We start from the raw sequence: 26477 nt of genomic DNA on the forward strand, positions 1-26477 counted from the left end.
GATGGGCGGGCAGAGAGGCCAGAATCTCGGGCCGCTCCGTCCCCCGCTTCCGGCAACGCCTCGCTGCTCCAAGAGTAGAGGTAGCCGCGTAAGCAGTTTCCATGGGGACTGGAGATGGCGCTGCGAGGTGAGATTACGGAGGTGTGTGAGTCTCTGGTCCTGATCGCTTCTATACTCCACTCCTTTCTCTCCCATTGCTCGACTTTTATAAACCCTCTATTCTCAGGTGGTATGGACATCACACCTCACTTGTCCAAAGCAGGGTCTAGCAGCCTCACCCTCCCTGAGTTCCTGAAGGTCTCGAGGTGCGGGTCTCAGATTCCCCAAATTCTTGGCCGGGCCTGTTATAGGCCAGCTCAGTTACAAATTTGCAGCGTGACTTCAGACAAGCCAGTGCTGGCCTCTGCACCCCATTTTCCCTTCCCAAATAGTGACGAGGTTAGATCTTAAAGGGGCTTTGACTTTCGCGCCCGAAGCCCAGAGTCAAGTTTAGCGGACACTCTACACACTCACACAGAGAAACCCTACACACACGGACACCCTACACACACACTCACACACACTCTCTCTCTCTCTCTCTCTCTCTCTCTCTCTTTTTCTCTCTCCTCATCAGCAATCAGAAGTGCCCCCAAGTGGCCCTTTACATTAGCTTGCGACCTCGTGTTTCCTTCAAGTTAGACACAAAACCATTGAAATAACAGGTTTGAGCTGCCCTCCAGCCCATCTCTTTTTCTCTGTGCTCACATTTTCAGGTAAACGGTTGTCCTCCACCCCGCTGGAAATTCTGTTCTTTCTGAATGGGTGGTATTATGCTACCTATTTCCTGCTGGAACTCTTCATATTTCTGTATAAAGGTAAGGCCTGGCGTTTGACTACCCTTGCCCACATCCCTTCCCCACTTCAGCGCAGGGCCAACTCCCACCAAAAACCTTCCTATTTTTCGTTCTTTTCTGCCCTCTAGGGATCCTCTTCACTGTAAGGTAGAAGTCTCTTCATCAGCTGACTGTAGAATGATTTAGTAGGAAGCTCCTGGGCAAGAATTTCTTGAGTTTGGGAAATGTGGGATTCTCCATTCCAACTCTCCCCCATCACCTCTTGCTGGACTCCACTTTCAGCCCGTTGATGACCCTCAGAAGCTATTCAGCGGTCTTTGTACTGGTGTACAGCTGATAATGGTGGAGGGTGGAGTCCTCATAGACTGTCCGAGTTAGGAGTAAAACCCCATAACAACATGCCTGCCTCTAACAGAAATGCAGCCACAACAAGGAATTAACACATCCTGCACCAGGTTAACAGATCCTGCCTACATCTCACTAAGTAGTTCATGGAAAGCTTATAAGACTCAGGCGTGTGGGAGTTCTCCTGCGTGCTGTTCTGTGTTGTTTGCAAACTCTGACTTTTGTGTCCGCAGGTCTCCTGCTCCCATACCCAACAGCCAATCTAGTTCTGGATGTGGTGATGCTCTTCCTGTATCTTGGAATTGAAGTAATTCGACTATTTTTTGGTGAGTGTTTGTCCAAAGAATATTTCCATTCTTTCTGAGATGAGCTGTTATCTGTAACCTGATCAACAAGGAAAAGTACATAACCTCGGCTCACCAATCAAGAGATTGGATCTGGTGGTATATCCCATTACCCCCTCTCTGAAGTTTCAAGCTGCTTCATATTTTGGGTCAAGATGTATCTGTCCGTTGCCCTGCAGGGCCAGAAGTGGGCAGTGGCATGATATTAGACAATTCCTTCCCAGTTGTCTAACTGTTACAAGAGTACCTTGTTCCTCTCACTGGTTTGCTTGGGAGAACAGATTGAGCTGTAACTCCGTGTCCAGGGCAGGAGATGCCTACACAGGTCAGCACTAAGATCCCCTTCATTTTTCTGAACAAGGATCTCTCTAGGACAAGTTTTGTATTCCCAGAAATACAGAGCAAGCCCTAATTAGTTAGAATATGTCATCCCTGAAAATGTTCTTTAAACACACTGAAGAAAAAAAAATACTTTCAGCACATATCACAAGGGATAAAGAAAGCTCACATAAAATGCTAAGGAAAAAAAGCTAGTTTTAAAAATTAGCAAGGGAGGGAATTCCCTGGCTGTCCAGTGGTTAAGATTTCAGGCGTCCAACTCAGGGGGTAGGGGTTCAATCTGTGGTTGGGGAACTAAGATTCTGCATGCTGCACAGCAAAAAAAAAAAAAAATAGCAAGGGACCCTAATGGGCGGTTCACATAAGAATAATTACAAAGGACCAGTAACCATGATAAAATGCTCAAACTCACTAACAAAAAGCAAACTGGAAAAACAAGGTAACATTTTCACCTATAGGATTAAAAGATTTCCACATTTTCAGTATGCAATAACTGCAAGAAACAGTATGTATGGTTTCACACTCATGTGAGTATTTCTATTTCCACACCCCTAGGAATATAAATTAGTATAACCTTTTTTGCTAATGGTTTTACCAGGTAAAATTCATAGACATTAACAATTTCCCTTCTAAAACTGGTTGAAAAAAACACACTTCTACAGATACACAAATATATCTAGATGAGGATGTTATTGCCATGTATTTTTTGACATCAAAACCTTAGAAACAACCTAACACCTATCAATACAGGATTAGTTAAATTATGATATTGGTTCAATGAATTGTTCATAGCCATTAAAAAAGATAGTTATGTGTGGAGTTATGATAGAGTAAAAGGTAGTTAATGTGGAAAGACGTCTAACTATGTTAAATGGTTAAATAAGTTGCCAAACAGTATGCAGAGTATGATTCTACTTTTATAATAATGAAAATAATAACACATGACTACATACATAAAAAATGTCTGAAACAGTATACCTCATTCTGTAGTAATGGCTTTCTCTAGAGGGTGAATCATGAGGTCTTTTAATTTCTGTATTTTCTAAAATGATTTTCTATATTTTTTCTTTTTTTTCGCCATTCCGTGGGGCACGTGGGTCCTTAGTTCCCTAACCAGGGATTGGACCCATGCTCCCTGCAGTGGAAGCAGAGTCAACCACTGGACTGCCAGGGAAGTCCATATTTTCTATATTAATTGACAAAGTATTCAATGATTATATGTTATTTTTATAATTATAAAGATCTTTCCTCAAATAAAGATCCCATTGTTTCTTCACTGGGAGCAGGACCTTTCTGCAAATGACTCTAATCTCATAGCCGCTCCAAAGCCTCTTGTTTTTAACACAGTGGGACCCTGTTAATGAAGTTGCACTTCCCCATTCAGGACCATTTGCCTCTGCTTGCCAGTCCATCCCATCCCGCCCGCGTTTTCCTCTGAGGCCAAGGAAAGCAGGCCACTTGGAGGTGACTCCATGGGCTGTGTCTGACAGGTACAAAGGGAAACCTCTGCCAGAGAAAGATGCCACTTGGTATTAGTGTGGCCTTGACCTTTCCGTCCACCATGATGGCCTCCTATTACCTGCTGCTGCAGACCTACGTGCTCCGCCTGGAAGCCATCATGAACGGCATCTTGCTCTTCTTCTGCGGCTCAGAGCTCCTGCTTGAGGTGCTCACCCTGACCGCTTTCTCCAGGTACTGCTGCTGAGGGGCCATTTCCCATCACCTGAGGGTTGGGTTCCCATCCCAGGGAGGGATTCATTGTTCTTCTAAAGCTTGAAGGGTCTGGACTCTAGAGGATGTTTAAGGGTGAAAAAGGTGTTTCTCCCACTGAGGGTAGAAAGGTGTCTTTCCCGAAGTTACACACTTAGGGAAGATATTCTTGCTTTCTGGGGCCAAGAGGCTTGGATTATAGAACAGTTCAGGCCAGCTGCTCTTGTTCACTAGATTTTTAACATTTTCTTTCTTTCTTTCTGCCATCAGTATGGACAGGATGTGAAGTACAAAATCTTCAGCCAGCAGCCTTCACAGGCTGAAGGTATGTATGGCAGTACCATACATACCTCTGGTACTTCAGCCACACCAGTGAGAAATGGCAGGCCAAGTTGTCCTGAGAAAGGTTGCAGCTTTTCCTCGGCACAGACACCTGGGGAAAAAACCCAGCATAAGGCCACTGGGCACCATCTTCTCAACAAGGACCATCAGCCAGGAGACTCTTCTACACTCCAGTATAGGGAGGGGCACGGCTGGTGCCTTCCTGGCCTTCCTCGGAACCAGCTCCCTTCTGACCTCAGGTTTTCCTTTCATCTTCGTGGCCAGAGCATCTTGTGTGGACCTTGCAGGCTCCCTGGGCTTCCAGAAGGACCTGAACCACACGCTCCCCATGTGTGCTGTGCCCCACATGTCCTGCAGGGGCACACGGTGCCTCAGGAGGGTGTGCTCCCAGAGTGATGCAAAAGCCGCTCATCCCATTTCTCAGAAACTGAGCTCCAGAACTCTTTTAAGTAGCTCATAGTGTTATTTTTCTACTCTCATCATGAAACAAACATTATTTTATAATAAATATGTATTTTCTATTGTGGGGGGTTGTAGCCTTTTCCTTATGGCACCTGTCCCTAGTATTTCATCCACTTCAAGAGAAAGTAGAGACTATCCCCAAGGTTTGCTCTTGGCTGTGCTTAGTGACCCTGTGCGGACACAGAGGCAGCAGTGAAGGTGTCCTGCTGAATTTCCTCACCCGCAGCTCTAGTCTCAATTAATCCCTAAAGGCCCTGCCAGCTTCTGTGTCTTCTTCAGACCTGTCATCCTGACCACTCACATTCTTCACCTCTGCCCCAAAGCCAGCATATTTTTAAAATTTATTTATTTTTGGTTGTGCGGGGTTTTCATTTCTGCACTCAGGCTTCCTCTAGTTTCGGTGAGCGAGGGCTGCTCTTTGTTGTGTTGCACGGGCGTCTCACCACAGTGGCTTCTCGTTGCGGAGCACAGGCTCTAGACACACAGGCTTCAGTAGTGGCAGCACGCAGGATCAGTGGTTGTACAGCCAGCATCTTGTCTCTCATACTTACAGATAATCGTCATCTTTCCAGGATGAGGTGTGGTTAATTGGAAGAAACATATTCTAAACTTACCAATGTTTTTTGGTTGGTTGTTTTAAAATTTCAAGTGAACATAAAAGGAACATATACTTTTATTTTTGAAGCTGGAGAAATGTTGCCCTAAATGAGTGTATCTTCTCTTCCCCAAGTAACCATCTTTAAAACTGTTTCTCATCTTACATGATAGCGGCCATTTTTTTAGCTCCAAGAAGCCATAACAGAAGCCACTTTAGGAAACCTTGAGCCATATGGCCCCTTTGCTATCAGGTGAATCCTAGACTATCTGCTCTTACTCAGAGTAAAAAGTAATTGGCCTTTAAGAATGTCATGCTGGTTTTTAACTGCTTATTTCCTGTGATCAGGCTCATTCTCATTCTACAAAGGTCTCCACTGTCCAGGCCTTCTCTTGTTTCCTAACCCTCTGTGTCCTTGCCTAAGAGCTGCCTTTGGGGTCTATCCAAAGACTGTATTTAGATAGGTCTAATTCAGCATGACACAGTAACAAAAACTCCAATAGGAACTTCCCTGACATTTCAATAGCATATCCCATGAATACAATTTTCTGCTGTTTCTCACACTGACTTTTTGCCGCCTAGCCCTGCTTTGAAGAAATCACTGGTATCAACCTGGAGAACTCATTGTCCTTGACCTATTTCATTTAGTTTCATTGGTTATGGTTAAAGAATCTGCCTGCAATGCAGGAGGCCTGAGTTCAATTCCTGGGTCAGGAAGACCCCCCCCACACACACACACACCCAGAGAAGGAAATGGCAACCCACTCCAGTATTCTTGCCTAGAGAACTCCATGGACAGAGGAGCCTGGCAGGCTACAGTCCATGGGGTTGCCAAGAGTAGGATACAACTTAGTGACTAAACCACCACCACCCTCCCAGCAATGCAGAAAAATGAATGGGAGGTTCAGTTCTAAGAGGCAGCTTATAATTCACAGGGGCTTTAGAGAGCAATTCAATCTCACCCCGGACTTGGCAGGTTTAGACATGAAGAAGTAACACAGCCAAGCATCAACTGGTTACTAACTTGTTAGAAACTTGTGTCTTACTTGTCTCAGTCTGGATTAACCCCAGTCCTCAATGGGTACCACATGAGTATGGGAATGAATGATTGAAAACGGGCACAGGATTAAAACAGGAAGTCCTCACATTTTCTCCTTGGGTACCTCGAAGCATTGCATTTCCCATGCATGGCTCCATAAATGTGCCTCCTTTTTATTTAATTTTTGGCCATGCCACACTGCACACAGGCTCTTGGTTCCCTGACCACAGACCAAACCTGTGCCCCCTGCAGTGGAAGCTAGGAGCCTTAACCACTGGTCCACCAGGGAAGTCCCATAAATGTTCTATTCTTCTTGCTGCTTGTCAGAGCCAGCTGTGTGGATGGTTAGTCATCAGAGAACATCATACAATAGAAACTGAGGCAGTGGAGAATGGAATCAGCACAGCTAGTCTTTCAGGGTTTAACATGTCAGGCTGTACTCACTGTAGTGTCAAGGGAAGCCACCATACACCATGCACACCTGAAGAACTAACATTCTGGGACAATGGGAAAGGACAAAGGAGCAGCCGCTGGTCACGAGCTGACGGAAGTTGCTCAGATATTCACACTCATGCCTAGAACTGCCAGGTGACTGCACGGCAGAGGTGATCCAAGTCTTTCCCTTTCTATACTCCAATGGTTGCCCCTAAGAGAAACTGCAGAATGTATTTGCTTCTCCAGTCTAACAGTCCTCACACTCTAGTCCCCACACACATAAGCCATCTGGAACAAAAAAAGTAGACTTCTAGACTTTAGAGTTGATGCAGCACAGGAAGGCACTTTGGCAAGCATGGCACACATCTAAGATGCAGGTGACCATGGAACTCAACTTGAGAACACTGGTTTAAGTTCTGAGAGGCACTGCAATAATTTTTTTTTCCTGTAAGTTTGGTAACATCGTAGACCCTCTGGAGATTCCCTTCTACTACAGGTTACTTGTTTTTATACTGCTTTTGCCTTACTGGTCTCGATAACACATTGTATGTCACCTGGTCATTCGTTCATCTTTTTATTGTGTTAACTCTTCTTGTTCACTGTGCTTGTTAAAAAGTCAGCTTTCTGGAATCCCAAGGATCGCCCCTCAACACTCTGCTTTCTAACCTGTACTTCCTTATATTAGATAGCAATTCAGTCTACATAAAACGTTCCCATTTGTTATTGCTGATGCTTAAAACATCCCAGTGTGGAAGGCAGGACAGCTATCATTTTCATCCTGCAGATGAGAGCCTGAGGTCATGCTGCCTGTCCATGGTTATAGATTTAGACAGTGGAAGGAAGCACTAGCCAGCCTATCTGCTAATTCCTAGCAGAGGATTCTTCCCTTTATGAACTTGATAGCAGAACTCAACTGTACAAGGTAGGACATTTATTCTGGGAATATATCTTAGGAATTTTGAAGGATAAAGGATGACCTAGAATTAGGCTATTTAGATGGCTAAGGAAAAAAAGCTAAACCTCAAGGGGCACCTCCAGAGTGCTACACGAGGCCTCCTAGGTGTACCAAACACACTGCACCCCCACCATCCAGTTTCAGCTGAGAACTCTGGGATTCACTCCCCTCCCTCTACATCAGCCCGTACCCATGTCCCAGACACCTCAACAAATCTATGCAATGCGGAATCCGTGAAACAGCGCACACCCCATTTATTATTTAAAAATATTTTGTTACAAAAGGAAAAAAAATACAATGCAGTATAAAAGATTGACAGTGTCATCAAGTTTATTACACAATTTTCAACCTATCAGAAAGACAAACAAATCACCAACAACAGGGGGACGGGGCCATGGCCTTTTTGAGGGTTGGGTTTCTTTCCTTTTGCTATCAGGAAATAAAACTAAAAATTGTGTCATTGAGTAAAAACAAAACAAAAAATAGGGAGAAAAAAAATTCTCCGGGTAAACGGCTTTTCTGGTATTCTATATATATTTTCTTCGCCGTAAACTGTCACCTTACTTGGTTTTCTCTACATTAAAAAGACACCCGGAGCTGCTCTTGAGGATAAGCACATCACTTAACACTTGGCTGGCTGGGCGGGGTGCCATATTCTGAAGTGGAGGCGGGGATGGGGTTGGGGGACAGGGGATAAAAAGCTACAACCGGTAGCCTCTGTCCCAAGGGAATGTGCCTCTCCAACCCTGGGGGGACTCCCTTAGTGACTGATTGAGGGCTGTGTCAGAAACGTGCAGGGAACAGAGGAAGGGTTCGGTCCAACTCAGTCTCTCCCCTCTGAGCCAGAAGGGTCTCCAGTGACCCTACATCTCACATGCCACGTCTCCTGTTAGATGTCACATGCCCTTATAGATGCAGAAGCAGCATCCGTCGCCCCATGGGTATTGTAGGACCCTGTTGCTGCCGTTTCTGTCAGCAGCAACCACATCACAATTTGGATGTTATGGGAAAAGCAATTCCATTTGCCTGTGTAGAAAATGGCCCCCAGAGTGGTGGTCCTTAGAATTTTGAGCTGAGCTCATTCAAGTCAGGCTCCACTTCTTCCTTGCTCCTTATCAGAGGCAGCAAGTACCTCCAGGCAGAGCGAGGGGAGCTATTAAGTCAAAAGGTGAAAAAATACCAAATTTTTGTGACTTTACTTACTAGTGCCAGGTTATCCCACAATAAGTAAAAGTATGTACCTGGAGGATGCAAGCCCATGCTCACATCGAACCTGAAAAAAGAAAAGCCTATGGAAGTAGGCCATATCCTGCCCAACTTGCCTCCTTCCCCATTCCTAGTACTTCACGAGGGTTCTTCACTGCTGAGGTCCGACATCCCCAACTCCCAATGGCAGTACCTTCCTCTAAAACAAGGAAGCCGCCTTCTTGGGGGAAGGGCTCCACATGTGAAATGGAAAAGCCCCAGGGAAAGGGAACATCTAGTGGATGGAGCTGGTTATTGCAACAGGCAACCAAGCAAGAAGCAGGAGAGGGTGGTAATGGGCTCCGCCAGACCCCCCAGCAGACAGCAACCTCATGGGCCTTCTCTGCTTAGGAGGGGCAGGTCCACTGAGGAGGCTGGGCAGCAGGAGTTAGAAGGGTTTGAGCCCTCCGGGAGGTTAGGGAAACAAACCGTCAATATGTAAGAGGGAAAAGCAAGAACAGGAGCTTTCCAGGAAGTAGTTTCTGTTCCCATGGTCCCTCCTCAAAGGGCTGGGAAGGTAAAGGAGTTAAAGAAGTGGTATGTTAGCAAGGGGTTTGGACCCTCTTGGCCCCATCAAACCTAGTGCTGAGGGCAGGACCCTGGGCATATTTGGCACACCCAGTCACTCTCCTAGATCCCACAGGGAGGATCCATTTTCTCTGGGAAGGATTCTTCCCATCAACCTCACCACTGAACTGCTCCTGGAGAATCAGAAACTCAATGCGTTTCCTTGGACAAAGCACCATTCTCTATGGAGACCAGGGACCTGGACATGGTCTCTTCCTATCTTCCACCCTCCCAACCACATGGAGTCTTTAGGTTCTTTACCCTGGCAAAAAGGAGCAGGACTGGGAGGGCTGCCAGGCAATCTTCAATCCTGTAGGGTAGAGGGTATTCCCTGGGTGTCTGGAAGGGTTAGGGGCTTGGAGGAAGGGGAAGGGGTGGAGCGGCCTCCGTCCTTTAGTCCTGATCAAGGTGAGGAGATGCAAGTCCATTAAAAAAACATTAGCTTCCAACCAGACTCCTGTAATGAGAACATTGGAAGGGAAGAAAGAAAACACAAGTTAGAGGTTACTTTCTGATTAACAAGGGCTTATAATATAGTGGCATTTTCTAAAGTTAAAATGTATGAAGTAGGGGATGCAGACAGAATGCACACGTGGGAAAGTAAAAAACAGGAGAATTGTCTGGGAATGTCTGGCACTGTGAGTAGTGAGGGCATGGCTGGAGCAGAATAGAGGAAAAAGGAGTATATCTTACTTTAAGGTTAGAGGGAAGAACACTGACAACGAAATGAGGAATCAAAGCAGTCTGACTGGAAAGGGGACTTTGGCAGGAAAAGTATGGAAACTGCTACATTTCAAGAAAAGTTGCTGTAAGGGAGCATGGTGAGTTTAAATACTATTTCAGAAAATCTATTCTGAGCAAGTCATAGCTTACCTTAAGGGAAAGGGGAAAAATCTGGAAATGGGAGGTACAGTGGTAAGAAAACAAGCGTGTACATAACGAAATCCATTAACCCCCAAATACTTAAGAGGCCCTAGCAGGGAGCATGCACTTATACAGGAAAAACTAAACTTTTCTCCTTTTAAAGAAGCATACACAAAGATACAGACATACAGCCAGAGATGTTCTCAGTTGTTCTAAAACTCAAGAGATTTTAAGTCTTCCCTCGGATGACAGCTGTGGGGGAGGGACCAAGAAGCACTCTAATACCAATCAGGAGTGATCTGGCCAGAACAGAAAGCAGAGCATGGAAATCAAAGAAAACAATCAGCAGTCACCATCCAAGAAAACTAAAAGCACAGTTAAGAACTGCTCAACAGTAAAGCACTGTTACATCACTTGCACATCTTGACCAAACTTTAGGTCCCCAGTACACAGCTCTAGCTCCAATGCTGTAATACCAATCTGCAGGGGGTGGCCTGGCAATCTTACCATATAAGATAGAACTGATGGTGAGAAGCAAAAGGGGGAATGAAGATTTAAACTAGTGCCCAAGCTGGCAACATGGCCTATACATAAAGGCTCAACCTTAATGTGTGCACATGGAGGAGCTAGCCAAAGAAAAAATACACTTGTAAGCTACCTGATCCTTCTACACTCTGAAATGGCACTATTTCAGCCTGGGGTCCTCAGACTCTGCCATGGCCTCTGGCTTCTCTAAACACCTCTGTATGCAGGCACCTTCCTCAATCTCTATACGAGAGAATGAAAGCCCTCAATGCCTTCTCAATTTCATATCACATGGGTTTCTGAATCTCTGCATTAGACCAAAACTGAACAGAACGCTCAGTTTTCACTGAGTCAGGAGGATAGCAATGAAGTGAGAATAAATATACATCAAACAGGATAATGTCTTAAAACAACTACAAAAAGTCAGCGCCACAGACTACCTAAGAATATTCTCACACTCCAAAGCATACAAACATATACCACAAAAGAGATGTGATTTGAGAACTGCTCCTACAAAACAAGACTCAGAGGAAAACGAGTGCACCAGAAGTAAACTACAGTTGACCCTGAAAAAGACAGGTTTGAACTGCACTGGTCCACATACATGGAGAATTTTTTCAACAAATTCATACTACAGTACTATACAATCTGAGATTGGCTGACATCTGTGGATGTGAAACCGCAGAAATGGGAGGGCTGATTGTAAAGTTACACTCCAATTTCCAACTACACAGAGGTTGGCTCCCCTAACCCCTACACTGCTCAAGAGTCAACTGAATAGCACCCACTTCTTAGAGGTTATGGCTCCATTTTGGTGGTAAAGTTTGAATAGATTGAGGCCAAAGTGGGTCAATCAGACTTTAAGCCTCAGAGGTTGAGGCCATCCTGAGGAAGGGTAGACAAAAAAAAGGCTGCTGTTTTTTGTTGCCTCTAGATGGAACATATCCTTTGCTCTCAGAAACACCTGTCCATACAGTATAAATACTATTTTTTTTAATAACTAAAAGGGGGGCTACAGTCCACGGGGTCGCAAAGCATCGGACATGACTGAGCAACTTCACTCACTCACTCACTCATTGTACACAGAGCTTGGAAGTTCTTAAGATAAATGAGACTAATTATCCAGATGGAATAACCAACATATCTAAAGGATGACTAGGAAAACTGGGGAACTAGAAAACCTATCTCAAGAGTTAATTTTCCTCATCTGTCATAGGCCTGCACCAGCCAAATGGCTGTTTTCTGGGAACTACTAGGTTACAGGATTTTTCAGATATCCAAATTGAACCATCCCATAATGGAAGAAAACTCCCATTTTATAGGTGGATAAAACGAAGCAAGACGACAGCTTTTAAAGTTTCAGGTTCACATGTTCAACCCCCAAATTCAAATCATCAGTGGATCTCACAATTTCTCTATCAAAGGCTGTCAGACGAGCAAAGCCACCAAGAACAGTGATGTGCAGTTACACATTCCGACTATGAAGCTGAGTGTGGCCCCATGCTTCGCACACACCAAGTAACACCTCCCTGGTCACTCCTGTCCTAGCTAGCTACAAAGGATACACACGGTGGGCTGCAGGAATGGGGGAGGGTGGTGACTGACACTGAACCTACAAGCAACACCAGCAACTGTGCTAGCTCTAACAAGACAGCGAAGTGCTGCTACTGCTACAGCAGGGAAGGACTCAATCAAAAGACCCACTCAACCCACCCTCCTGCCCACCCCGAGACTGAATCAGGCCAAAGCTATCTGTGGGCTCCACCTCTCCTGAAGCCTGCTTTTCTGGAAGATATACGGGCACTTCTCAAAACTCAACCTATTGCAAAATCTGGAAAGAAGTATCTAGAACCCACAGCCTAACTGCTGATTTTCTGAGGGGTATCTTAGATTTCCATTAATATCAAGTACTCCAAGACTGTGGAATAAACGAGAACAGAGAAGGGAGGCAGGTAAAAAATGTTAACTTCATTTCCCCATATATCTGCTCTCTATAGAAGACAAAAAGAATTCCCAACTACAACTCTGCTTAAGTTTTTTTTTTTTAAACATAACATTTATTTATTTGGTTGTGTTGGGTCTCAGTAGCAGCATGCAGGATCCAGGTCCCTGACCAGGGATGAAACCTGGGACCCTGCATTGGGAGCAGAGTCTCAGCCGCTGGACAACCAGAGAAATCCCTCCACTTAGGTTAATGGCAGACAATGTCAAACAACAAACTAGAGGGCAGTAGCTGAATATAACCAGACTCCTTTCTCATTAGTTTGGTAGGTTATCATTAGGCAACAGTTTGTAGTCCAGCCACTGCTTGTGAACGACAGGCACTCACAGAAGAGAAAGGGCTTCTTTTCCCTTCTTCATCCAGTCCCCCATGTATCCACCCCAAAAACACAAAATAGAACTACTCCAACTCTTCACCCTCCTCAATTACCATGACTTCAGACCATCCAAATTGGCCAAAACCAAGAACATTTTCCTAATGTTCTTGATGTGAAACCACAAAATTGACAAGAGACCCCAAAGTATCACCTGGGTCATCCAACAGCCTTCAGAAACCACAAACAGACCATCCCCACCAGAGTCTAGACTACTTTTAAAGATCTCCAAAGAAACAGAGGCAACAACTGCCCCTGCTTGCTTATGTACCAGAAACAATCTTTGTTGGAAGTTTGGTTTCAGGTGGGATTGCCAAGCTGGTGGGATGTAACCTGGAGCCTGTCTGAGAAGCTTACCTCAACTTTTCAGTTACTTGAGTTAACATATTTAGTTCCCTGCCCCCAACCCTCCTGGCTTTTGCTTTAAGAAAAAAAAAAAAAAAAATGCTGTCAAAGAGTTTTTCCAAAACATATCCTGCCATTGAAGTATCCTCCACATACTCCACATATCCTCTAAAGCTTTCATTTTTTTTTTTCAGATCTGCTTTCTCCTAAAGTATCCTGATTTTCAAAATCTTTTAAATAATAGATACTAATTCTAAAAAATTATTAATGTTGCACCTTGAAAACTTACAAGTAGGCAATGGTCTTACTTTTCTTTTTTCTGTCTTGGCCAACTTCCCTGATTTTTTCCTTTGAAAGTTTGGTGGGGTTAAAATAACAACAGTAAGGGACTTCCCTGGCGGTCCAGTGGTTAACACTTTGCACTGCCAATGCAGGGTGCACAGGTTCAAACTCTGGTCAGGGAACTAAGATCCCATATCTGGCATGGCAAAAAATAAAATATAACAATAACAGTAACAAAAGCTACCATTTATTGAGAACTTACTATGTGACAGATACTATGACAGCTAAATGCTCTATATGGAATTAGCCCACTGAATACTCAGCAATCCAATGAGACAGTTGTTTTTATTATTTTCACTCACAAATGAGGAACAGAAAGTAATATGGCTGGAGGAGATGGGACGTATAACCTGCAGACACTAATGTTCTTAGCCATTATACCATGTCAAGTGAAAGCAGTCAAAAAACAAGCAAAAATAGCTTAATCTCAGGTCCATTTCAAGGTGAGACATCTCACAAACAAGCAGAAAATCTGCCCTCCTGAGTTTCTGGTTATGTAAATCGAAGTCCTCCCATCCCCTTTACCTGCTTTAAAAAGAGGGAGAGAAACCTTTACTATCAATATTTTTTCTTTCATAAGAAATCATCAACAAGCCAGCGATGGGGCTCTGTCCCACCTTTCTCAGTGGTGCCGGTCCCGTTCTCTATCCCGGTGTCTCTCGTGCTCTCGGCTCCTTTCTTGGAAGTAATCATCATGCCGATCTTCATTATGAAGCAGGTCCCGGTGCCTCCTGCTGCTTTCCCGGGACCGGCTTGGTGACCTCTCTCGGGACCGATGTCTTTTCCTATTAGAATGATTTGTTTTCAGCCTCACTCAGAAGACCTACCCCATTCTTTCCAAGAACCTGGTGTTTTGGTGTCTCCTACTATTTATTAAACCACCCTTCTATTACTCTATCATGGGCCCACTGTCTGAGGATGTTAGCTCTTTAAGGACTAGTCTTTTAAAGAAAAGTAAGAACAAATTTGTTGAGACTTATTAATGTATCAGGCACAGTGCTAAGAGCTTAACATGCTTTATTTCACTTAATCTTTACAACAGATCTGTAAGATAAGTACTATCACCGTCCTCTTTCTAAAAATGAGAAAAATAAGGCTTCAAAAGTTGAGTAACTTTCACATTCAAGGTCACACAGATAGTTAGGAGCAGAATTCAAATCCAAGAATGTATGGCTCCAAAGCCCACATTCTTAACTACGTTGGTCTTCCTTCCTAAATAAGCCCATTGCCTCACCCAATACAGATTTCAGACATTACAACATTAATTAATGTAAACATTTGATCAATTTCTTCCCCTTAAAGGCACGAGGGCTAGGTCTGCTCTTTCAGCCAGGTCCTTGCCAGATACCTATGTTCCTTTCCTTCCCCTGCCAACCCCTGGAAAAATGCTGCTCAGGGCTAGCTGCCGCTGGAGCAATTATCAACTCACCTGGACGAGCTCCCGCTGGCACCCACACTGTAAGACTTGGCTTCAATGCCATGAAGACAGTCCTTAAGAGAGGAGATGAGGACACGGCAACGCTCATCATTGGCGACCCGGGACTGTTTGATAACAGCAATGGCTGTGAGCAGCGTCTCAATCGCGTCACTGTAATCCCCTGACAGGGGATGGATGGGAAAGGCCAAGGATAAGCAGAGGGAGTAAACTAACTGATGAAAAGGAGAACTCAGCAGGACACACACCAAGAGTAACTAGCTGTCCCACAGAACCACAGTATAGTGGCTGAGGCAGAAGCGACAAGTATAAAACTGTATGGAACCGATATTCCAATGGTCTGGAATCAGACAGATGCTCTCAGATACTGCTAATGGATGTATAAACTGGCATGTCATTGTCTGCAGGCTATTTGACAACACCCATTATAATAAACAATGTGCACACTTTTTGACCTAGCAATTCTAAAAATTTTCAACTTCTGCTCACAAGTGTATAATTTAAACAATGTTTGTTTTAGCATCATTTGTTGTATTAAAGAATCAGAAACAACTTAAAAGTTCCTTCAATAGGGTCTGACTATATAAATTAAGGAACATCAGTTCTACAGAATATTACATAGTTGTTAAAAAGCATAAGGTAATAAATCTGGATATAAACAAAGCAATCCATGTAAAGCACTTAAGCACAGTGCCAGGCACACAGTAAGGGCTCAATAAATGTTAGGTATTAGCTGATATAATATTGATCAGAATATTGTTAAAAAGCTGTGAAACAGTATTCCATATCAAAATTATATATATATGATGCTATATGCAAAAAAAAAAAAAAAAAACCTGAAGGACAGAAACTTCAGATGCATGGTAGTCTTACTGACAGTTCTTGTACAGAAGTCTTTCATTTATTAACACTGCACAGTTCTGTCTGAATTATTTGTAATCTATAACCAAACATGTATATGCACAGAAGTAACATATAGTTAAAACACGTTATGTTGTGTGCATACACACACACACACAACATTTTAAATTTTGCTGCCATGAAGAACTAGCTCCTTCCTTCACCATCTGAGCAATACTCAGACTCACGGATAGTGGTTGGGGTGGGTACCTGCACACTTCCTAACTAAAGCTTTCTTGCATTGCAAGAGCCTTAAGGACAAGATAAAGCAAGGAAAGCATGAAACCAGGCTGGGGCCAGTGACAGGACCAGCAGCTTCCTCGTGCAGGGTAGTAAAGAACGAAACAGACTGTGAAGGAGCTGCAATTCTGTGGAGGCCAAGGAATGCTGGGATTTTGGCTCGACCAGGGGAGGGAATTTTTGCCTGTTTTGTATTGTAGGCAGTCAATAAATATCTGTGGTTTGAATGACTGAAATGAGAACAAAACAAAGGGAGGAGACAGAGGTTCAGTTACTGATCATCTCAACGTGAAGGAACTGGTGGAGAAGAACAATGACTGTTTTTCCTTACACTGTGTATCTGACTTGCTACAATGAGCATACCTAACTTTTTAACTTAAAGAGATTTACTCAGATGTCAATGAAGATTTCCGGTGGAAAACAGAGAGAATATATACATGCTTTCTGTCTTTACTCTGCGTTCAGATTTCATAGTAAAGAGAAATTATGGAAAATGGATGAAAATAGTTATTTCTTAGATATGACAATCTATATCTACATTCATGTGGGAAACTCACAGGAAGAAAGTGAATATGATTAGTGTTATAATGTGAAACTTGGATCAGAACCAGGAAACTCTCTATATTCTCTTCTCTTAGGAAGCAAAGATTCTGTTTCCTCAGCTCTCAAAAGCATGGCTTCTGGTTCTGCCCACTTAATACTGACAGCAGGGCAAAAGTTAGCTGTAAGGATGTATCATGCCTTAAGATGACACCCAATAGATTTGCCTCTTTCTAGGACAGGCTACATGGAGGCCGTCAGCTCTGCCTCGATCCTCAGATATAATCGGATTCCATATCAACCATCATCATCAGTTCTAAAAACTCAAGGTGTACACAGACACTAGACCCAGTGATCAACCACTGAGATCAAGATTTCCAGGAGGCAGGAAACACCACAATGAGATAGTATTAGTTATTTATATTCTACGCATTAAGTTGGCTTTCATGGGGCAAGTCTAGATACAGGCTAAATAAACAGTCTCAGTGGAGCTCCCCAAAAGCCCAAAAGCAGGTTATTATTGATTTTCAAAATGTACCAGTGCTCCAATTTTATCTTGGATTTCTTATCAATGGAAATGACAAAACTAAAAGTAAGCAGAAGGCAGCAAAGCTAAGGATGAGTTACCTGCACTGGCTCCAGATACAGCTTTGGAAATGGCACTGCTGGAAATTGCTCTGTTCCGCTTCATGATGTCTTCAAATTCTGCTTCACTCACTGTAGAGGGCGGAGGGCCCGAATCTCGGCTGCACACAGAAATACAGAGACAAGATCACTCTTGACTGCCCACACCCAGTGTTATCTTACCATCCTCTAGAGTACTACGCTATTTAATTACACTCTCCTGTATGCTGTCTGAAATGATTCTAAGCCTGTTCACATGTTTTATATGTTCATGTTCTCTAAAGACAATATATGTGGTATACTTTTATAATTTTGGCATGACCCCATAGTGCTAGACACTCGTAGCACTCATAACAGTGACTCAGAGCACTCAACTTAGTCAACCACCTGAAAAGGGGATACAAAGGACACAGTTTGGGTGAGAGGTTAAGATGCAAACAAAATACCAAATAAAAACATTCTCTAACAGGTAGTTAACTATTTCCCAGGACTCAATACTATGACAACAGAATTTCCACAAGGGAAAAAGAAAATAATAGTTCAGTGCTCACTTACTTCCTTGGGGAGAAGAAAATAAACTTAATACACTGTCTACCCTGCTATGCCTGGCTCAGATTTGAAAGGAACAAGATAGTCCTTACCTGCCATGGTGGTTATAGGGTGCTGAGGCCTTCATGTAAGTATCTGGTGGAGGCCCCACTGTGGCATTTGGTGGGGGGAAGAAGGCTGGATTGAGGTGAAGGGCAGGTGGGATGGCCCCAGGGGGGGGTACAGCCAGATGAGGAGGTAATCGAGGAGGAGGGGGCATGAGATGCTGGTAGTGGATGCCAGGAGGAGGAGGAGGGACCCCAAAGCTTGAGGAGAGAGGTGGTGGGGGTGGAATGGGGGGTGGGGGCAGACCCATCAGGGGAAGGGCTGAAGGAGGGCGATTAAAGTAGGGCAGCACACTGGGGGGCTTATCCACACGGGCAGATGAGGGCACAAGGTTCTCAGAGGGTGTGGCCCGTCCATCAGCAGAATCACTAGAATCTCGGGAGTGGGCCCGTGGAGGTATTCCTATGAAGAAGAAAGAATTACCATTACTGCCCAAGTCTTAAACATAACCATGGGACGAGTTCATCCGTCACCAAGAGTCATCTGACACCACACTAAGGAAGGTGACAGGTGGCTGAGGAAGAAGGTAAAATCACCTACTGCCTCAGAAAGATAGGAGGCAGCCTAGTTCAGACATAAACCCAGGAAGCAGTACCACCCTAAATTCTGTGTGCTAAAGACTTCTCTTTATCTAGAACTCTCAGTGCTTCACATTTAAATTATCCTTAAATTTGTTTTCTATTTTTAAATGCAGAAGGTTCTTAATAACCCATGAGAAAAATGACAGTGTTGAAATATGTTCATTACTGTTTAGCTGGATTCAAGCAGATCAAAAATCTCATTTTCTCTGGTAGGAGTTCAGGGACTCTTTCCTTGGGCTTGTAGTAGTTAACCTTTTCTATCCTGCTATCTATTTGAAATTTTCTCTTTGCCTTGGCACTTTGGCCAGTAAATTTGGAGGAAAGGAGGGACAGGCAGGGCATGGACAACACTTCTTCCATCCAAGTACCAAAACTGGTAACTGGGATGAGGAAGAGACACGGAACAAAAAGTGGAAGACTAGAAGTTAAATGAGAGAAAGTAGGAGATAAGCCAAGAAAGTGAAGTCGCTCAGTCGTGTCCCACTCTTTGCAACCCTATGGACTGTAGCCTACCAGGCTCCTCAGTCCATGGGATTTTCCAGGCAAGAATACTGGAAGGGGTTGCCATTTCCTGCTCCAGGGGATCTTCCTGACCCAGGGATCAAACCTGGGTCTCCCACATTGTAGGCAGACGTTTTACTGTCTGAGCTACCAGGGATCATATAAGATCAGCCCATAGAATGAGCAGATGGCACACAGCTGACATCAGGGACTCCTTGCAAAAGCTTGGTACAAAATATGTCTGAAATCTGGGAAATTCCTACTATATTTCAACAGTCCAAACCCTCTACCCCACAGGGCAGCCTTCTAAGAACATGATCATGGTTCAGTGGTTATGTCATTGTGCAAAACGGACTCAAAACATGTCTGTATACTGCTGGAAACATGGCTCTGATACCGTTGAATCACTTGGGTTAAACTTGTTCCCTTTTTCCAATTTAATAGTCTACTCTAAGCCTGGTTGATGTGAAATCCAACAGAAGAATGTGATCACATGGCCTTGGGAGTCTTGGATGTAAAAAGATGCCATTAGGAGACAAGTGTGAAGAGGAGAAAAGAAGAGTGCTCCTTAAACAAAAACTTGTTAGTAAACCCTAACTCCCGATGAAAGCATTAAGTGGAATTAATCCCTTTGGCAACCACCTTGGTTTCTCTAAAGTAGTACATCAACAGTGCCTACCACAGCATTCTCGTGCTTTTCATGTCTCACACACATGGCAACTTGCTTCTTCCCTGAGTTCTCTCAAACTGAAGAAAGAATACTAGCAAGTGTAATCCCCTGAAAGTTAGCTACCTTCCCAGCTCCTGTTCCCACATCAGCAAAGGTGGTTTTTTTTGGTAGCTATGGCTACAAGTCCCAAGAGTAGCAACCATTTTTAAGCAGACTATGTCAACCAGCTGTACTGAGTGAATTAACAGGGTCCAACTATATCAACATGACACAGTAGAAAAACAATTCAATCACCATCATCATTCCAGCAAAGAAAGGTAAAACCCAGAAGTAAACAGCCCAGTGGTGCTAGGACAATTAGGTGTTCAACATAAATGTAAAATTATACATCTTACGGAAGTCAGAAGAGGGCTGAATCATACAAAGACTCTGAAACAGAATGGACTCTGAAAATTCATGTTATCAAGGAAAAAAGTTGTGTCTTCTAACACAGAGCAATAGGAGCTCACAACACTTCCATCTAGGCTCTCAATCTAGTTATAAGAACAGAGCTATTCCTATGCAAGAGTTAAGTGACCATATTTCCACCTTCAATCAATCTATCCAAGGTCCCAATAGACTACTCAATCAACACAAGGCACTGTTTTGCGAAAAAGACTTAAGCAGTTACAGAAAGTAGGTAACAAAACTTTGCCATCACCCCCACTGTAGTAAAAGGCAAGTAATGGCAGTTGGTTGTTTCAGGCAGGGCCTTGCAGGGTAGCTGCACCTTGTGAGGTCATGATAATCCAAAGCTGGTTCCCAGGTTTCACAGGTTCAGACACTGATTTTAACAGTGGCCCAGGGGTGACTGGACCCTAGGAGATTGATTCACACTATTCAAATTCACAAGAGAATGATTCTTAAGCCAGAATGCCAATTTTTTGATTTACAATGAGAAATACAACTGCCAAGCAGACTGGAATACTCGTGTCACCTGGTCAGTGCATTCTCTTCCCAGTAGGAGACCCTTGTTGGGAAACCAAATTAGTATCAGAAGATGGCTTGGTGAGAACGGGGTCAGAATAAAGGCAGTAACGTGAGCTTAAGGCATACCATCATCAGGTTAATGTGGCATGATGCAACATCCTTTACTAATAGGAAACACTTGCCAAGCGAACTAAAATAGCAGGTAATCAAAAGGGTACCCAACCCCCCTGGTCAATGCTGGAAAAACACTGTTAAAATTTTTACTCTCCAGCATTTCTTTCGGTCGATTCCTTAAAGAGTACCTTCCAATGTATGTTTATAACAAGATTACAGCCATCTTTATGTAACCATATTTGTATTTTACTGTGGTTGTTTAGTATTTGATAGAGAAACATGTCTTACAAGTAAGTCCATTTGCTATATACTGATTTTTTAAATAGTAAACACATAATTCAGAGGTGACAGGAACTTTATACACTGTGTCCAGTTCAAATGGGGAAGTAGGCCTTAAACAGTAAAGTGACTTGCCAAAGGCCACGTGAGTTAGCAGCAGAAATGTATAACCTGAACTACCTGACTCCTGGCACATAAGTCTCATTTTTAGCTCACCCAATGCCATGCTGCCACCCATAATCACTACCACCCTCCCTCAAACTCCTCCACAATGTAGACCAAGCCTACAGCACAGAAAACAAACCCACAAAATACCCCCCCTTCATACAGATGGTCTCCACGTACCCCCTCTTGGGACTCGGACGCACTCACGTTTCCGAGCCTGTGCCTCAAACTGTGACAGGTTCTGCCGGGTGGCCGGCCTCACATCCACTTTTTCTCCATTAAGAACTTTTCCTGGCAGAAGTTCCAACAATTTGTGGACAGAGTTTTCAGAGGCTACCACCACCTCAGCATACCTTGAGGAAGAAAAATTAAAAATGTATGAGATCTACTAAACAATCAAGAGACAAACACAGAAATTCTCTTCCACTTTTGGTAAAGCAAAGGATACCCTGCTTATATTACATATACAAAACTATTAACAACAAAAAGTGTCAGCCTAAAATGTTCCCATTTATTTCAAATTAGAAACCAGCTTTCTTTGCCCTTCAATGGATGGATGTTCTCCTACCTCACAATGAGGTCCCCATTCTAAGGTGGTTTATCAAAACCAAGGCAGTAAACTGGGCCAGGGTGGGAGGGATTAAATTACAGGGCCAAAGTAACAGCACAGATCTGTTATCCCAATGGTTACAAACTAAAAGGGGCTTCTTAAATCCAGACCTCACCCTTTGGACTGGCCATTTGCTCGATTCTCTGCAAATTTCAACTCCACCACATCATAGACTCCTATAGAGCGAATAACCTGGATCAGCTGCTGGTCTGTGGTCCACTGGGGCCGGCAAGATGGAAAAGGAAGAAATGTCAAGAGGTATACCCCCTCCCCCAGAATGTCCCAAACCCTTCCCCCGAACCTAGGAGTCTAGTCATAACCACGACCCCCCAAAGGAAACCCAGAAGGCCATCAGGATGTCAATGAGAGCAGGTTTTAATACTGTCCTCACCCAGACAGAACTGCAAACCACCCACCTCTGCCCCAATCCCCGTATCTGAACTAAGAATATTAAAACCTATTTTAACTCTGACTGCCATGTGGATCATCAGTTCAAACACTGATTACTAGCAGCTTTTAGTTGGAGATCTGACAGGCCAGAGTTGATCACTGTCAACAACTTCCCCCTCAGTATATACAATTCTTAACTTGGAAAAAACCACCTCCCATCACCAGCCCCAAAACATGTCACACAATAACTTTTGCAAAACAACAATCACCACCTACCCCGAGTGTACTACAGCTATCAAGGTCTTTGCTCCCTCTCACCCATCATTATCACAGGACCATCTAATGACCACCAAGAGTTCAAGGTGTTCACTCTGAAATCTCATCCCACAGATGACCCTGGTAGACATAAAGCCCCAGGGTCAGGGGCGGTAACAAGATGGCAGAAAAAGCAACTACCCACTTAATCATTGCTTTCTTCGGCACCAGTACGTCCTCAGGATAGTTCTCTTTCAGAGATCAATCCAACCTGATCCCAGGAAAAAGAAATCCAACCCCATCAGAGCACAAAACAGTGCAACAGTGGTTTCTGAAAATGCCATCACCTCCCAGTGCTCTCCCTCCAGCCCACCCAAGCCTTTTTGGTTACCCATGCTCACCCAGGAGAAACTGCCCACATAGACAGCAGCTCGCCTATTGCGCAGGCCACTGTAGGTGTACAGAATTGCAGGCGTCTTGTTATTGGGCTTGGGAGATGGCTCCTGGCGAACAGGAGGAGGTGGCTCAGTGCTGCTGCTTCTGTCATCTGAAGGCTGTGAAGTGGCTGTCAACACGTCATCATACAGGTCAATCTGATCTGTGTTGTTGAACTCTGGGTCCTAAGAGACGAGGCGTTGGCAAAGGTGGGTTTGAAAACCTTTCATTTTGTTCATTCTGTTTTAATCGAATTTACTTACAATCCACAGTCAAATACTTTGTAAAACATACAAAAACTTCCTGTCATACTCAAAAAACTTCCCCATGTAAAACAATTTTAAAAATTATGTTTATGTAGGTGTTTCTCTTAAGACCCTATTAGGAGTCTGTAGTGTTTCTAGCTTTAATCAACCGTGAGACTCAAAATGTACATGACAATTAAACAAGCACACTAAGAATGCACAGGGCTTCCCTGGTGGCTCAGTCAGTAAAGAATCTGCCTGCAACACATGGGAGAGCTGGGTTCAATTCCTGGGTTGGGAATATCCCCTGGAGGATGGCATGGCAACCCATTCCAGTATTCTTGCCTAGAGAATCCCCAAGGACAGAAGAGCCTGTTGGACTGCAGTCCATGGGGTTGCAAAGAGTCAGACACGACAGAGAGACTAAGCACAGCACAACAAGAATGCACAGAGATACATCTGCTATTGCTATCAGGTAAACCAGCTTTCCAAGACCACATTAATACCGGTGAAATTTTCAACATCTTACACTATTTCCAAAATCAAGAGTTACACAAACTTACTATTCCACTTAATAATGCTCTAAAGCTCACAGTATATAATCCCATCTTTCTATTAACCATCAAAAAATAAATAAATAAAATAAAAAGGAAGTGAATAATTGGGGGATTTTCCTTTATACATTCTTGTGCATGACGTGCAGATCCAACACATTACCATGACATTTATATAAGAAACATTTCTGAACAATACCAGAGATATCTAATGATACACAAAAGCAGTCCAAGTTTTCTAAAACATAAAGCTCAGGAAACAGAACAAGCACCCATATCATAAGCTGTATTATACTGACCATTTAGAATATGAACATGCATTCTGGAAGATGGGTGAGATACACTTTTTGTCTGTGTTATATATTACTGTTATAGACTGAATGTGCCCACCCTCCGCCCCGCAACACACCTCCTTGAAGGGTTTCCCAGGTGGCACAGTGGTAAAGAATCTACCTGCCAATGCAGAAGACACAGACAGGTTCAATCCCTGGGTCGGGAAGATCCCCTGGAGGATGGCATGGCAACCGACTCCAGTATTCTTGCCTAGAGAGTCCCATGAACAGAGGAGTCCATAGGGTCACAAAGAGTCAGAAATGACTGAGCACACACACCCACATTGAAACACTGTTCCCCAATGTGATGGTATTAGGAGGTGGGGCCTTTGAGAGGTAATTAAAATGAGATGAGGTCTTGAGGGTGGAGCTATGAAATCTATTAGTGCCCTTGTAAGAATTAGAGCTTGCTTGCTCTGCTCTCCGTCATGTGAGGATACAAGCTGGCAGAGGCTGCAACTGGAAGAGGCTGCTCACCAGAACACAAACCTGATCTCAGTCTTTTAGCCTCTGAACTGTGAGAAATAAATTTGTTGTTTATAAGTCAGCCCATTTTTAGTATTATAGCAGACCAAGCTAACACATATCAAAACTCCTAAAATCATAAGAACTACTATTAAGGGAACTTAATGTTTCAGAGTTTTCAATGTTATTATCTTAGAGAGGATCTTTTTATTTTAAGGATCAGACAAGTTGTTCCCCCCACCCCCCGCCCCCCAGGTAATAGTCTAAATGTCCAAACAGTGCTAAAGATGAAACTGCCAAAAAACAGATACAAGGAGACATTGGAGTGTTTTAGGGACACTATAGCTCATTCATGTCATTGCTGTCTTTTAAAAATGGGAATAAAGATCTATACAAAGGGAATAAAAAAAGAACCTTATTTGGCAACTTACTTAGTTCCTTGAAGGTGAATCATTTCCCCTAATGCACCTCAGGTGCAGAAGCTGCAGTAACTTTCTCCCTTCAAACCCATCACAAGAATTCCTGATTCTGGAGTGCAACTAGAGGACTCACTACAAAATACATTCTTAGACCTACATACCATCAGAAATTTTTGGAAACAATCTTACAGTTTCTCAGTTTATCTGAAGTAAAAGGGAAGAACATCCACAGCAAGATAATGTAAATAACTTCAAATGTTACAAATACTGTAAGAAGCCCAAAGGAGAAGAGCTTGAACCTTGTAAAAATCTCAGAAAGAGAAGAGCCTGAAAAAGAATCAGGGAGGTAAATAAACACAAGAAGACTATCTTAGGTAGTCAAATCTATAAATAAGGACCTTGCATAAAAAAAGATGAGTATGATGGGGAGCTGCTAACACTGGAGAGTACAGGGTGGATAATGAATTTAAAAGGTTAAGAAAGTCACAGCTAGTAACTCAATATTTTGTGTGTAAAATATTTGACAGTCTAAGTCTGAAACAATCCTAACTCCAGACAAATCATTTATTTATTCATGCACTACATATGATTTGCTCTTATGGTTCAAGGTGTAGAAAAGACCTAGAAACCACTTGATCCTCTTCAATCCTCTAACCCTAAAACAACACTACTTCAAACCAGGATAACTTTTTTTTTTATAATTAATCAAGGATTGTGAAATGGAACTTAAATAAGGAAACTCACAATCTTGTATGGTCAGTGGAACCAAACTGGCATTCTTTCCATGATCTGTGATTCAGAGATGCATGTTGAAACGTTTTAATACAAAGACTATTGCTGATAACTGAGTAGTGAACATGCAGACATGGGCAGCTCAGAGATCAAAGGCATCACCAGGAAATTTCCCATACCGTAAGCCTCAGTGAACAATCTACTCTTTCAGGGTTCATTAGAGAATATGACAGTCCCAATCCCAGAAGACTCTGGTGTATGGATTATTTTACCACTTTAAGAAATACAAAAGGATTCAAGGAATGCAAAATTGTCACAAGATTCAAATGGTCTCTCTGGGCCACAAAACCTCAGTTCGAAGAATTTTGTAGGAACTGTTCTGATGCATAAGGCAGACCTATTGAGGATTTTGTTGAAGATTTTGTTGAAGAAATAATGTTATCAAGTTGTATTTGCATCTAAATCTCCTAGCAACATCAAGGGGCTAAGACAGGAAAAGAGGACCTGAGGTTTTTCTGATTACCAAATGAGCTGATGATTTATGCAGCTTAAGTAAAATCTAATTCTACAAATTAAGTGAAAAATACAGTATTTTACAGGCACTGATGTTAAGGATTTCATTTCAAGATTAGAAAAGATGTATTTAATACTAAATTAATACCAGAGAGAAGTTTGCATTTTATAGCAGAGGAATAGCTGTGATTGT

General features: G+C 43.2%; 2 protein-coding genes across 6 annotated transcripts in view; one reads left to right on the forward strand and one right to left on the reverse strand.

Moving 5' to 3' along the window:
• On the forward strand, positions 1-4436 carry TMEM216 (transmembrane protein 216). 2 transcript variants are annotated; one of them, XM_006076553.4, is made up of 5 exons: positions 1-127; positions 753-854; positions 1412-1504; positions 3352-3553; positions 3842-4436. In XM_006076553.4, the coding sequence occupies exons 1-5, from the start codon at positions 115-117 to the stop codon at positions 3855-3857; spliced, it is 426 nt and encodes a 141-aa protein (XP_006076615.1). In that variant the 5' UTR covers positions 1-114; the 3' UTR covers positions 3858-4436. The 2 variants fall into 2 exon arrangements, with proteins under 2 accessions (XP_006076615.1, XP_025142277.1); XM_025286492.2 differs by having other exon boundaries at positions 75-141.
• Positions 3351-26477, reverse strand: part of CPSF7 (cleavage and polyadenylation specific factor 7) — a 27135-nt gene continuing 4008 nt past the window's right edge. For 2 of the 4 annotated variants that reach the window (XM_006076555.3, XM_006076554.3), the window contains exons 3-10: positions 22991-23209; positions 22060-22163; positions 21515-21687; positions 18043-18457; positions 17405-17523; positions 15092-15260; positions 14280-14447; positions 3351-9668 (exon numbers count right to left, since the gene is read on the reverse strand). In XM_006076555.3, the coding sequence (XP_006076617.1) occupies positions 14285-14447; positions 15092-15260; positions 17405-17523; positions 18043-18457; positions 21515-21687; positions 22060-22163; positions 22991-23209 (1362 nt within the window). In that variant the 3' untranslated portion in view covers positions 3351-9668; positions 14280-14284. Of the gene's footprint in view, positions 9669-12634; positions 14191-14279; positions 14448-15091; positions 15261-17404; positions 17524-18042; positions 18458-21514; positions 21688-22059; positions 22164-22990; positions 23210-26477 lie in introns of those variants that run through there. The other 2 variants (XM_044943593.1, XM_044943592.2) reach the window with 2 other exon arrangements.

The sequence above is a fragment of the Bubalus bubalis genome, chromosome 5, assembly GCF_019923935.1.
Source record: "Bubalus bubalis isolate 160015118507 breed Murrah chromosome 5, NDDB_SH_1, whole genome shotgun sequence".
NCBI lineage: Eukaryota > Metazoa > Chordata > Mammalia > Artiodactyla > Bovidae > Bubalus > Bubalus bubalis.

Coding starts and splice junctions, on each gene's coding strand:
- TMEM216 (XM_006076553.4), top strand. Junction 855..1,411: donor CTTCATATTTCTGTATAAAG/GTAAGGCCTGGC, acceptor TTGTGTCCGCAG/GTCTCCTGCTCCCATACCCA. Junction 1,505..3,351: donor AGTAATTCGACTATTTTTTG/GTGAGTGTTTGT, acceptor TGTGTCTGACAG/GTACAAAGGGAAACCTCTGC.